Raw genomic sequence first — 15,093 nt, 5'->3', positions numbered from 1 at the left:
CTCCAGCAGCACCAAAACAGAGCAAAAAAAGGGCTCAGTGACATGTACTTGAGATAAGGGCAATTAGTTTCTCAGTCTCCTCCCGAGCAGCATCACGGTGTGTGTGTGCGAGATAAGAGCGATCAAAGGCTTCCTCCCTGTGCTGCACCATGCTCCTGCTGCCCCCCTGCTCCCATCCTCTGGAGGTCTACCTGGTGCTCATTTTACTGATCATCAGGATTCCAAGGGGCTCAGGTACTCCTCAAATTGGGGAAAGGAAACGGTTCCCTGTCTCCAGGTCCTCAGGTGTGAGAGGAAGGACATTAATTCTCCTTGATGTCAACACCAAAACCCCTATCAGGACTGTGAGTGAGAACTTCCTCTCTGTTCAGCTGGACCCCTCTATCATCCGTGATGGCTGGTTGGACTTTCTGAGGTAAGCCCGACCAAGGCTGACTATAATAATGCTGCAGAGGAGAGGAGTTCATGTCATGCTATGAAATCGATACTCCATTTCTAAACCATTTTTTCCTTCCTTTTTTGTAAAGCATGTTCTAATGGAGAGCAGAACTGGTTTCCATTAAGATGCACATGTTTGCAATGTAAAAAGCATTTCAGAAATTTATCAGTTATGACTGAAAATAACCCTTCTGCTTGCACATAGGCAACAATTAGGCGTCTGGTGACTTAGCACGGGAGATGACAGTGAGGCGACAGGGGCCACAGAAGTGTGCAGGAAATCTGTCTATGGCAGCGATTAGCAGTACAGAGGGCTGAGAGCCCCCACAGACTGCTCAGCCTCCTCATAACTCTAAGATCCTGTCTTTTCTCTGGCTCCACAAATAAATATTAGAAGCCAAAATCTCTCCACTGTGTTTCTGAGGCAACTGCACAAAACATGTGAACTGTAAAACCAGTTTAAAGCCACTTTGATCATTAAAGTTCCTCTGGTATATAAAATCATACAGGCAGCAGAATGTGTTCACTCAAGTCTGTGATGTGAGCCATTACTGGAACCTGCTCACTGCTACAAATGCATCAGCAGAATTCTTTCATTTAATTTGATCCATGACTTGCTGCACATTAGACCTGAATTACTGGGCTGTGCCTGTAAATGTTATGTTAACTCGATTATTATTCCTAATGCATGATGTGCATGAGAGGCTAATACCTGACCTAAAGGCATTTAAGAAGATACCCTTTTTATTATAATTATTAATAACATCATTAATCATATTTTAATAACAGTTTTTATGTAAAATGATACACAATCATTTTTGGGATTTTCAATGCAAAGTCATGAACATTTTGACTATTAGTATGTTTATCCTAGATAGATAAACAAATAAATAGAATATAGATAATAGAAGATAGATAATAGATAGGTGATAAATAGACAGATAATAGATAGACATGAGATAGATAATTGATTGATGATAGATATATGGGGCAGATAAGTAGTTATAAGAAAGATATAAGTGAGATAGAAATTATGGAATATAGAAGTGAGCTAGATAAAGGATAAGTATTAGATGGATACACAAATAGACATTCTTTGATTGATCCCATTTATATTGGATCCAGGATGCAGCATTGCCTTCTTTTACATGAGTTAGTGGAGTGAGGATTAGTCACATTTTTTATTACAGCATCCAAAATTTGCAGCTGGATGAATTAACACTGGTGTTTTTTCATCAATTATGTATGTTTTTTTTTTTTTAACTTTTAAAAGGATCATGTCATCCCATCTTCAGAAATGAAACTGATATTGTTTATGGACCCTTTATGGTATAAAAAAAAACCCTGATAAACTGATATAAAACATGATTATGACCTTAGCCCCTACTTAGAAATATATAGAGAGTTATATATAAAACCAAGAAAGAAAAAACCAATGCTTTTAGCTGCTATTACTATATTTGTAGTTGTAAAAACCTGAATCTATCCTATTAAAAAGTGCTGGATGTCTTTTGCATGACAGATTTTCAAGTCACCATTATTTTGCATAAGGGCCATTTTTTTATTTCACTGTAGTGGCAATTGGTAACAACATATGTCAAATCATTTTCTACTTATCTTTGTAGATAATCAATCAGAATATACCTTATAGTATATATAATGGTAGGTTCAGTTTACATATTGGAACTTATGTAGCACAGTTTTTTCTATTAACACAAGCATGTAGCTACTTATCATAAATCCTATAATCCTATAATTTACCATATATTGTTCGTTATAGTCAAGACTGGGCAAATCTTATGTGCCAAATAGCCAGTGCACCTAAAATCTTCCTTCTGCTGCCTCACATTTTCATTTTTTTTTTTTAAGTAAGGTTTATAATCTATGAAAATTGCTATTGGTTCACCACACCTGTATTCCATAGCTTTAATCTATTCCGGTATCTATCTACTGTATCTTATATCATCTATCTAGCTCATATCTATCTATCTATCTATCTATCTCATATTTATCTCATATCTATCTATCTATCTATCTATCTCATATCTATCTATCTCATATCTATCTATCTATCTCATATCTAGCTCATATCTATCTATCTATCCATATCTATCTATCCATCTATTTATCTCATATCTATTTATCTCATATCTATCTATCTATCTATCTATCTATCTATCTACCATCTATCTACCTATCTATCTATCTATCTATCTATCTATCTATCTCATATCTATCTATCTATCTATCTATCTATCTATCTATCTCATATCTATCTACATCCTATCTATCTATCTCATATCTATCTATCTATCTATCTATCTATCTATCTATCTCATATCTATCTATCTATCTCATATCTATCTATCTATCTCATATCTATCTATCTATATCCTATCTATCTATCTATCTATCTATCTATCTATCTATCTATCTTATATATATCTATCCATCTATTTATCTATATCCTATCTATCATAATAATTTTTTTTATATAGCACTGACATATTCTGCAGCACTGTACAGAGCTTGTCATCACACACATTAGTCCCTGCTCATATCTATCTCCTATCTATAGAAAAAGCCGCAAACATGCTAAAAAAAAAAATGTGTGTGTGTGAAGGAGGCCTTCTAAAATAAATCTATGAAGATTATTTTGCAGCATGTTTAAAAATCATTCAGTCCATCTGGGACAAGCATTTTCTGCTCATCATTTTATCGGCAGTGGAAACCAAATTTATTTCTGCCATATGCAATTTAGAAGAACAATGTAACTTCTGCAAGTAATCACATGATGATAACATTGCTTCTAATAATTGTGATCACTGGAAATGATTTTATCCTTGCTCTTCTCCAGCCTCAGTGTGGTAGTGAGTAATACTTTACTTTTATAGCTTTCTCCAAAATATACTATTCTGTATTCACCTTTATTGGTGAATATATGTGTTCTACAGATATAGACATTGTATGCATACATGTAGCCCTTTAAAGTAATGCAAATGTGATAAAAGTCTGGCATGATGTCGCTTTCATCACCTGCAATCTATTTTCAAAGTACAATTCAAACACATGAGGGGGGGTGAGCGGTGAATTTATTATTGGTTTTACCCTGTTTTTGTGGCGACGATTTGCTGCACAATTTGTTGAAGTTGCTATTTAGAGACTTTTCAATGCGACTTTTGCTTTAGATGCTTCTCCTAAAATAGTGTAGCCATGCAATTCTCTTGTTATCTTTTTGCAGTGGTCATGAATTTTTCATGTGCGACTTATTGCACAATTTTACCATCCACCAATTATATTAAAACATAACTTTTATTGCCTCAAAACGATTAAAATACTTTTCTCATTATGTTTTCTATCCATCCGCAATTACAGCTTTGCTGCAAATAGTATTGTTGTCATTGAGTGGTATGGCTGCAGTCCACACCCAACTCACTGGAAGAGAACTATGGCAGAGTGAATTAAAGGGGTATTCCGGGCAAAAACATTTTATCCCCTATCCAAAGCATAGGGGATAAGATGTCTGATCGCGGGGGGCCTGCTGCTGAGACCCCCCGCGATCTCCCTGCAGCACCCGCATTCTATGCAGGGACTGCGTCTCTAGTTTCGGAAACCTCCGGGTTTCCGGGACTGGGGACGTGACGTGACGTCACGCCCCCTCCATTCATGTCTATGGGAGGGGGCGTGGTGGCCATAACGCCCCCTCCCATAGACATGAATGGAGGGGGCGTGGCATGACGTCACATCCCCAGTCCCGGAAACCTGGAGGTTTCCAAAACTAGAGATTCAGAATCAGCATAGTGCTACAGGGAGATCGTGGGGGGTCTCAGAAGTGGGCCCCCCACGATCAGACACCTTATCCCCTATGCTTTGGATAGGGGATAAAATATTTTTGCCCGGAATACCCCTTTAAAATCTTAGACACGTGCACCTGTTCGACGTTTCGCCACAGCATTGGCTTTGTCAAGGACTTTAGGGCAAAATCAGAGCTGAATTTTTTGGCAGATTTTACTTGGAAATTCCGCCGTGTGAATATGGCCTGAGTGCCCTAACTCTGTCCTATGACACATGAGAATTTTACGTCTGGGGTGTTTGTTATTACAGATATTGTTTTATTCTACATTGTACCCTCTGAATTTTAATCTTTAGTGAAGTTTCAATGTATCTAAGGATAACTAAGTTGACCATTATTTTCAGAATAATTAAAGGCTTATGCACAAATACATATTCTAGATCTGTATTGTATAGATTATTTACTTTACTGTACCTCTTTAAGGCTGTAAATCCATATGGAAACTATGAGAAACAAAAAGAATGCATGCTCTATTGAATGGCATACAGCATTACAGAGATATTCTTCACTGGAAGCAATGCAGAACATTATTCCTCATGAAGACACCATGGAATGGAGCCCCTACTGTTCTGTAATACTGAACTGTAAGGACTCTGTGTCCTTGTACATGATGTCATAGTGAAATTGTCCCTACCTTTATTGGTAAAGATCTCACTCCATACACCTAGCAATTATCAATGGTCAATCCATAAGTATTAAGGACAATTCATTGTATGCAAATTGTTTAATTTTTTTTGCAGTAAAATATAAATGTTATAATCTGGTTTAAAGAAGAAAGAAATAGTTTGCAGCAAAGAAAGTGAATTATATTTGGACTAGTGGACACAAATTTTTACCACATTGAGAAAAAGTATTGGGTAGGGATTGGGTATATTTTAAAGGGGTACTCTGCCCCTAGACATCTTATCTCCTATCCAAAGGATAGGGGATAAGATGTCTGATCGCGGGGGTCCCAGCACTGGGGACCCCAGCGATCTCTCCTGCTGCACCCGTACATCAGCAGCATTGAGCTATGTTTGTTCCGTGGCTGATGACGGGTGATACAGGGGACGGGGTATTGTGACGTCACCGCAAACATAGCTCCAGACTGCTGAGGTACGGGGGTGCAGCAGAAGAGATCGCGGGGGTCCTTTGGATAGGAGATAAGATGTCTAGGGGTGGAGTACCCCTTTAAATCACTGTTTTCCTACTATTGTGCCTCCAGCTGTTGCGAAACTACAACTCCCAGCATGCTCGGAATTGCAGCTTTTTAATAGCAAAGGAGCATTAAAATAGGAACAGAAGGGGCACAACCTTTCCTCTTCCAAGGGTGGCACACAGGAACAGGACCCCCCTTTTTTTTACTTCTTTGGATAAGCCTCCTTTAGTTAACTATTTTGTCCCCCTCTTTCTCCCTGTTACCTGCTATTAATTGTATACCTGTTACAGCTGGCGTTTTGTTGCAGGCCTGAACTGATTGGCTGCTGCAGTTCTGGCAGGGGTACCGAGCTGACTTAAGGCAGCTGCGGCGTCCGCTCTCCCTCTTTGGACTCACTGTGTCAAGAAGATTTGAGCACCTCTCCCTCCCCTTTTAAGGTGTCCTGTTGTTTATTAGAGGGGGGTTTGTTGCCCGAAGAATTTGGTGAACTTCGTTCTTATTGGCAATGTTTATTAAAGGGGTACTCCACTGGAAAACATTTATTTTAAATCAACTGATGCTTGAAAGTTAAACAAATTTGTAAATTACTTCTATTAAAAAATCTTAATCCTTTTCTTTTTTAATCCTTCTTAATCCTCCCAGTACTTATCAGCTGCTTTATGATCCACAGGAAGTTCTTTTCTTTTTCAATTTCCTTTCTGCCTGACCACAGTGCTCTCTGCTGACACATCTGTCCATTTTAGGAACTGTCCAAAGCAGGAGAGATTTTCTATGGGGATTTGCTCCTACTATGGACAGTTCCTAAAATGGACAGAGGTGTCAACAGAGAGCACTGTGGTCAGGCAGAAAGGAAATTAAAAAAGAAAATAACTTCCTGTGGATTATAAAGCAGCTGATGAGTACTGGAAGGATTAAGATTTTTTAATAGAAGTAATTTACAAATCTAGCACCAGTTGATTTAAAAAAAAAAAAAAAAGTTTTCCAGTGGAGTATCCCTTTAAGTATGATAATAATACTCTGGTTTTGTTGTGATTAAATGTTTACATTTGCCAAATATGTTACCCCTAAATAAACACCACAGCCTGACCACCACTCATTGGCCTAGGTTTATTAAACTGTGTGAGAGAAAATGTTTTAGTGATTTTTCCCATATAAGCCAATCATAGCTCAGCTAGCGACCTCTGGTAAAGTGAAAGCTGAGCTGTAATTGGCTGCTGTGGGAAAATCCCTCTATTTTTTCTGTCACACAGTTTGATAAATCTGGGCCATTGTCTTTTTGTATATTTGTTTTTAGGTTGTAGGTAAGTAAGCTATTCTCAAAGGGTCTTTGGTAACGTGTGAAAGGATGCATGCACACCACGTTTTTGCTATACAGTTCCCGTATACGGTTTCAAGTTAAAAACCGTATGGAACTGTATAGAAAATCATATGCATTGACTTAACATTGTAAACCGTATGTCTGACGCATCATCCGGTTTAGTCCATTTTACGTCTTATACGGTTTTGTCCATTTTTTTACCCGTACCCAAAACCGTAGTCTACCATGTTTTTTGGTCCGGGTGAAAAACTGTATTAAACCGTACGGTCCATACGGTTTTTGACTTTGCACAGTTTTTTTTCTTGGAATTTCAAACAAAGAAGTGAAACTGTATTCAAAATGGAGTGAAAAGTTAAAAACTTATGAGTTTTTTCTTAAAAAACGGATGCAACCGGACATCATTTTTCAAACCATATATGGTTTTCAACCATATATGGTTTACAATTTGTACACACGTTTTGATACAGTTTAGTCAGGTTCTGAGGAATCTGTTTTACATCAAAAACCTGATACGGGAACCCAAATACAGGTGCATATTTTGTATATTTTGCATATTTGTATAACAATTTTATTCTTCGTATCTTTAATATGTGAGAAAATGCAAATGAAAATAGATATTAAAATACTAACATATCTATCTATCATCCATCTCATATCTATCTATCTATCTATCTATCTCCTATCTATTTATCTATCTATCTATTTATTTATCTATCTATCTATCTATCTATCTATCTATCTCATATCTAAATAAATATATATTTAAGAGAGACTTATGACATTACTATAGTCTTACACTTGATGTTTGTAGGAACATGGATTCTCATTCTGCATTTGTATTTCATGTCTGCATTTCAAAATGATCATGTACAAGTATGGCTGGGTTCACATATATCAGGCGTCCGACATAGTTTCCCTCCTGCGTACACCAGAGGGAAACTGATGCCAGTACTGATCCCATTCTTTTGATCCATCCAGCATCTCAATTTTGAGGTTGAATGGTTGAACACACCAGAAACATTGGATAACTTGTCACCAGTTGTGGCATCAGTTGCGTCCAGATCTAGGCTAAGTTCATCTATGCCGGAAATATGTGAACCCAGCTTTAAATGGAAAAAAATCCTTAAACTGTCCATACTGAATATTCAAGCCCTGAAATAGAGCCAGATCCAAAACAGCCATTAAAAAGCTATTCCAACCTTATATTATTTTATATTTGCTTAGATCTTTGTCACCGCATAGTAGAATAGAAGAATATCCATAATTAAAAATGGTTATGTAGAACAGCCATTGGTGCTCTGTAAAACTATTTTCTTTGAAACATAGGAGCTTATGGGCGATGTATTCCACTATATCAGTACTTACCAAACAGTTTGTATCCAGCATGCTAGGAGTTGTAGTTTTTCAACAGCTAAGGACACACTGTTTGGAAAACACTGCACTATATGCATGTAATGTAGCATACATTGAAGCCTTCCATCAGAAATATACATAACAAAGCCCTCCAGATGTATACCTGTAAAGGAAGACTCAAACATGATGGGAACAGAGCCTATACTGAAGCTTCTGAGCCCCAATGAAAAATCTGATAGGCTGGGTTCACATATGTCCAGCGTAGGTGAACTCAGCCTAGATCTCAATGCAACTGATGCCACAACTGATGACAAGTTGTCATCAGTTGTATGGCATCCGGCACCCATTGTTTCTGCCCTCTGGCGTGTCCAACCATCCGTGATCAAAATTGAGACATGGTTCCTCTATCACATATCACATAATACTAAACAACAGTGAAAATGTAACCAGAATCAGGTAAACACTGGAAAAACAAGATTTATATTTCAGCACTAGAGCATGATGCTCATTGCTACTCATAAAAACCATGATATTCAAAAATAGCCACAACTCAAGACTTTTTTTCATGTAATTTGTTTGCATTTCTTGAACTTTATCTTGAACATTTACTTGTTGTTTTACATATTGCTTGGTTTAGATCAAATAGTATGGCGCATTTACAGATCCTTATCACATTAAGTTACAAATACGTGCCATACATCCATTTCACGCCATATGTCAACACTGTGAAGTTACAAATCTTAAACGTATGCATCAGTTACATATATATATATATATATATTTTTTTTTTTTTCTTTTTTTTTTTCTTTCTGAAATGAACTTATTATTGTAAGTAAGTAACATTAATAGTATATTCAGTAGTAGAGAAACTCAAGAACTCAAGTTCTCTATGAGGGACATTTGTCCTTGAAGGTATTTTTTTCTGCCTATCTTTGGGGCATTGATTGATGCAGGTTGCATAGATTTGCGACAATTCAATTAATGAGATCCAGAGGTTAAGCAAGTTTGTGAAAATGTTCAATGTGGAGTGATTCAGGAATTTTACTTTTCAGTGGTTACAAATTTATCAAATGCAACTTTTACACAAAAAAACTGCAAACCCCTAAAAAATATCAAAAAACTACACCAGTCCAGATCTGGCTTACATAACTGCCTTTGGAGAGCATTATTTTTTTAAAGTCGCACATTTATTGCACAAAGGAGTAAAAAGATGCAGAAAAGTTGCAGAGGAGAAGAGAAATCCTACAAAGTGGTGTTCTGAAGTGATTTATTGCCCTTTGCCTATGTGTGCCAAATTTATCAACCCCCCTGCAATAGTTTGATAAATATGTTGCACGTAAGCAAAACCAAAGCAAAAATAAATGACTTTGTTTCTAAATACAACAATGATAATTCTCACCCCTATATCATTATTAGTAATCTATGCTACAGTGGGGCAAAAAATATTTAGTGAGCCACTAATTGTGCAAGTTCTCCCACTTAAAAAGATGAGAGAGGCCTGTAATTTTTATCATAGGTGTACCTCAACTATAAAAGACATAATGAGAAAAACAAATCCATAAACTCACATTGCCTGATTTTTAAAGAATGTATTTGCAAATTATGGTGGAAAATAAGTATTTGGTCACCTAAAAACAAGCAAGATTTCTGGCTCTCACAGACCTGCAACTTCTTCTTTAAGAGTCTCCTCTGTCCTCCACTTGTTACCTGTAATAATGGCTCCTGTTTGAACTTGTTATCAGTATAAAAGACAACTGTCCACAACCTCAAACAGTCACACTTCAAACTCCACTATGGCCAAGACCAAACAACTGTCGAAGGACACCAGAAACAAAATTGTGGACCTGTACCAGGCTAAGATTACTAAATCTGCAATAGTCAAGCAGCTTGGTGTGGAGAAATCAACTGTGGGAGCAATTATTAGAAAATGGAAGACATACAAGACCATTAATAATCTCCCTCGGTCTGGGGCTCCACACAAGATCTCACCCTGTGGTGTCAAAATGATCACAAGAACCACATGGGGGGACCTAGTGAATGACCTGAAGAGAGCTGGGACCAAAGTAACAAAGGCTACCATCAGTAACACAAATCATGCAGTGCCAGACGTGTCCCCTGCTTAAGCCAGTACATGTCCGGCCTGTCTGAAGTTTGCTAGAACGCATTTGGATGATCCACAAGAGTATTGGGAGAATGTCATATGGTCAGATGAAACCAAAGTAGAACTTTTGGTAAAAACTCAACTCGTTGTGTTTGGAGGAGAAAGAATGCTAAGTTGCATCCAAAGAACACCATACCTACTGTGAAGCATGGGGATGGAAATATCATGCTTTGGGGCTGTTTTTCTGCTAAGGGACCAGGACGACATGATCCATGCAAAGGAAAGAACGAATGGGGCCATGTATCGTGAGATTTTGAGTGAAAACCTCCTTCCATCAGCAAGGGTATTGAAGATGAAATGTGGCAGGGTCTTTCAGCATGACAATGATCCCAAACACACCACCCGGGCAACAAAGGAGTGGCTTCATAAGAAGCATTTCAAGGTCCTGGAGTGGCCTAGCCAGTCTCCAGATCTCAACCCCAAAGAAAACCTTTGGAGGGAGTTGAAAGTCTGTGTTGCCCAGCGACATCCCCAAAACATCACTGCTCTAGAGGAGATCTGCATGGAGGAATGGGCCAAAAAAACAGCAACAGTGTGTGAAAACCTTGTGAAGACTTAGAGAAAACATTTGACCTCTGTCATTGCCAACAAAGGGTATATAACAAAGTATTGAGATGAACTTTTGTAATTGACCAAATGCTTATTTTCCATCATAATATGCAAATAAATTCTTTAAAAATCAGACAATATGATTTTATGGATTTTCTTTTCTCATTATGTCTCTTATAGTTGAGGTATACCTATGATGAAAATTATCATTTTAAGTTGGAGAACTTGCACAATTGGCAGCTGACTAAATCAGCTGCTGATCAATACTACAAGAATTGTAAAGCATACAAAGTATGTCTACATGTGAAGTTATTTAACTTAAGTTATTTTACTTGTTACATTGTATATAGATTAGGTGTGGTTGTTAATAATAAATTAAATAATAATTTTTTTTTTTTGCTTCCTAGCTCCAAAAGGCTAGTGACTCTCGCCCGTGGTCTGTCCCCGGCTTACTTGAGGTTTGGAGGTAGGAGAACGGATTTCTTACAGTTTCAAAACATCAAGAACCCAGCAAAGAATAGAGGACCTGGTCCTGATGGAATTCTGAAAAATTATGAGGATGGTAAGAATTTACAGCCTCTATACGCATGAGTTATATTTGTTTTCATATTTTAGGAGTACCTGTCACCAAATAAACTTTTCTAAACTAACTCAGGCTGGCTATGTTCCCTAACTTCTCCTAACACTCCTCCCACCCTTAAATTTCAGAGCCCTAAAAAGCTCTGTATCTTACCTTTTTTCTTGCTCACATAGTGCAATCTCCCTGCAGGAGAAAGAGGGGGTTTCCCAGCAGACATGACATCACTGAAGCCTGCTGGGGGACCACTTCTGCCCTCACATCATTGCAGTGCTGTGATGAATAGAAGACCTCAAGCTCTGTGCAGCAGCTTTCAGTCTGCGTATCTTTCAGTGAGGCTTTTTGCAGCTTTCAGTCTGTGCAGCTTTTAGTCTGTGCAGCTGTCAGTGAGGCTCTGTGCAGTGAAACACTTCCTGAGTTTGGTCTCCTGCCATTACAAGCAGGAGACCAAAATCTGAGATTTTGACCAGACGGAATATGTTCTGGCCAAGAAGGGAGACCCCCTGGTGGCCAGAAGTATACAGCAGAACAACTAACATAAAATGTTTTGTTTTTTAAATGGAAGCCAATTACAAAAGTTATTTATTTGGCATAAGGAATCAAATATTAAAAATCATGTTTAATGACAGTGCCCATTTAAAGGAGTTCTCCAGTATAGTAAAACTTATCAACTATCCAAAGGATAGGGGATAAGTTTTAGTTTTCAGGGGGTCGGACTGCTGGGACCTCCCGCGATCTTCTGAATGGCACATTGGCAGTCTCCAGGAAGGGAGCGTGACGACCTCCCCACTAAGCAGCGGCTAACATGTCCCCTTCATGTATCTCTATGGGAAAGCTGGAGATACCTAAACACTGTATCTCCGGCTCTTCCACAGAGATACATGGAGAGGGTGTGTCAGCCGCCACTTCTTGCAGCAGTCGACACGCCCCTTTCCTAGGGACTGCTGTAAGTTGCAGCGGTCAGACTCTCCGCATTCTAAAATTTATCCCCTAACCTTTGGATAGGGGATACGTTTTTCTACACTGGAGTACTCTTTTATGGAGATAATCTTGATGGAGATTCCATTTGCAGTGGCGATCCCCGAAATCCATCAGTGCTCTGACTTTGTGGACCTGTGTCTTCACCATTGATGGCAAAGCAGTCTGCGTGGAATTTAAAATACCCATTGGGTCAACAGAAAATACATTCACATCAATGTTAGATTCATGCAGCAGAATTTCAGAGCAGGATTCCGTGCTCAAATTGAGTAGTGTGAATGTAGGGCTCATTCACACTATGCAATGTCCACATATTATCTCTGGAGTGGGTGCTGGCAAAACAAGCTGTCGCTAGGACCACACAGAAATGCGCCTTCTAGATGGCAATGTTTAATTTAATTTAATTTTTTTAAGTCTGGGGTCCGTAATTTTCATGGAAATTCTGTAGTGTTAATGGTGCAGCAGAATCCCACTGAGAACAATTGGAGGATGCTGCAGCATATTTTCTAAGTGGAATTCCATAGCGGATAGTCTGAACAAGCCCTTAGGGCATGTTCTCATGTGCTATGTTTGCTGCAGATTTTTGTTTGTGATTTTAAAGCAGAGCTCAAAATGCAGAGTTTATACATTCCACTAATGTCTATGTCAACATGCACATATCATTTGAACTTCACCAGAGGTAAATGAACACACAATGTTCTAGATTCTAGTATAAATCTGAGCAACATAGTCAACATATACCCTGATTAGGTGTAGATGGTTATTAGATATGCAACAGAATTGGTAAAGGGTAGGTGGGGAAGAGGAATGCGGCAGAATATGAAGAAAAGCTGCTGCATCCCTTCCTTGGAGTCACTGGATCCTGAATGGTAAAACAATGACAGTAAGAGACGTGCATCAGTGTTTCCCAGCCAGGGTGCCTTCAGCTGTTTGAAAACTACAACTGTCCAGGCATGCTGGGAGTTGTAGTTTTAACTGCTTTATACACACACACAGAATCAGAAAGAAAAAAAATGTCTTATAACTCCCCAACTTTAAGCAAATGTTGCATCCTGAGTACAGCACCTATAATATCAATCCTGGTATCATTTAATATAATGTGTTACATACATTTTAGCAGTAAAAAGGTTAAACCGGGAAAAAATTATGTATTTCCTTTACTCTTTTCACCCTGTAAGAGAACTGTTGTTATTTAGATCATAAAACAAATTAATCATTGAAGGTGTACACCTGTACGGTACATTGGGATTTTTTTTTCTTTTTAATCAACTGGTGCCAGAAAGTTAAACAGATTTATAAATTATTTCTGTTACAAAAATCTTAATCCTTCCAGTACTTATCAGCTGCTGTATGTTCCACAGCAAAATTCTTTTCTTTTTGAATTTCTCTTCAGTCTGACCACAGTGCTCTCTGCTGACACCTCTTTCCATGTCAGGAACTGTCCAGAGCAGGAGCAAATCCCCATAGCAAACCTCTCCCACTCTGGACAGTTGATATGTACTGGGAGGATTAAGATTCATTATTTAATAGAAATAATTTACAAATCTGTTTAACTTTCTTGCACCAGTTGATTTAAAAAAAAATTGTTTTCCACCAGAGTACTCCTTTAAAACTAATACAGCAGATTTTTTGCAGACATTTTTTAGGGTACATTCACACATACCTGATGCTTGAAGTCAATGGGTAGCAAAATCAGCAGCAGAAAATATGCAGCAGATCCTGTACGTATAAATGTACCCTTAGGGTAGGGCCACGTGCTGTATTTTGCTGCATATTTGTTCCTTCGTATCTTCCTACCCATTGAAGTCAATGGGTGTCAATATTAGCTTCATATTTTGCTACCCATGGACTTCAATGGGTAGGAAAATACGCAGCAGCAAATACGCAGCAAAATACAGCATGTGTGGCCCTACCCTAAAACTGAAAATCTATCTGATATTTCTAAAGAGATTGATTATTACAAACCCCATTCTGATGTAGGGAACAGTTGCAGATAATTGTAGAACAAACATGCCATATGTGAATATGTGAGCCATTAGTTTCATAATACCCTGAAATAAATTAAATCAATGAAAGGAGCCTTTCCTTACAGCAAACTTACATGTTTTTGTACATTCATAAGTACTTTCGTGAGAGGTAACTGTCCTATTTAAAGTGAATCTCTACTTTTTATCATTTCTTTTCTAAATTTTTGTGCTTGTATTGTATTATTGTTATAATGGTTAGAGCAGAAATAAAGAACGACTCCAGATTTGTTTTGCCCATGTACAATGCATTCAGAAATTCTTCAGACCTTTTAACTTTTTACACTTTTGTTAGATGCCGTCTTGTGCTAAAATAAAATAAATACAATTAGAATTTGCCCCATCAATGTACACTCAATACCCAATAATGGGAAGTTTAATACAGATTATAGAAATCCTTGTTAATTTATTTTAAAAAAAGAAAGAAAAAATGCATGATGCGGCCCCCTACATGCTTCACTGTAGAGCAGGTGAGCAGTTCCTGGTTTACCCCAGACATGATGCTGCCTACACCAGGCTTCACTGTAGGGATGATATTGGGCAGGTGATGTGCAGTGCCTGGTTTCCTCCAGACATGACATTGCCTCCACCATGCTTCACTGTAGGGGTGATGTGCAGTGCCTGGTTTCCTCCAGACATGACGCTGCCTCCACGATGCTTCACTATATGGATGGTTTGGACAGGTGATGAGCAGTGCCTGGTTT

General features: G+C 38.1%; 1 protein-coding gene across 1 annotated transcript in view; it reads left to right on the top strand.

Annotated features, from left to right (window-relative positions):
* HPSE2 (heparanase 2 (inactive)) overlaps positions 1-15,093 on the top strand; it is a gene marked incomplete at its 5' end in the record, with an annotated part of 527,684 nt that overhangs the window by 110,437 nt on the left and 402,154 nt on the right. The window contains one exon of the mRNA XM_056531885.1: positions 11,218-11,372. Within this exon, the coding sequence (XP_056387860.1) occupies positions 11,218-11,372 (155 nt within the window). The remainder of the gene's footprint in view (positions 1-11,217; positions 11,373-15,093) is intronic.

This window comes from Hyla sarda, chromosome 7, assembly GCF_029499605.1.
Source record: "Hyla sarda isolate aHylSar1 chromosome 7, aHylSar1.hap1, whole genome shotgun sequence".
In the NCBI taxonomy this organism is placed as follows: domain Eukaryota; kingdom Metazoa; phylum Chordata; class Amphibia; order Anura; family Hylidae; genus Hyla; species Hyla sarda.
The sequence above is the reverse complement of the archived record's forward strand: the minus strand, read 5'-3'. Positions and strand labels throughout refer to the sequence as shown.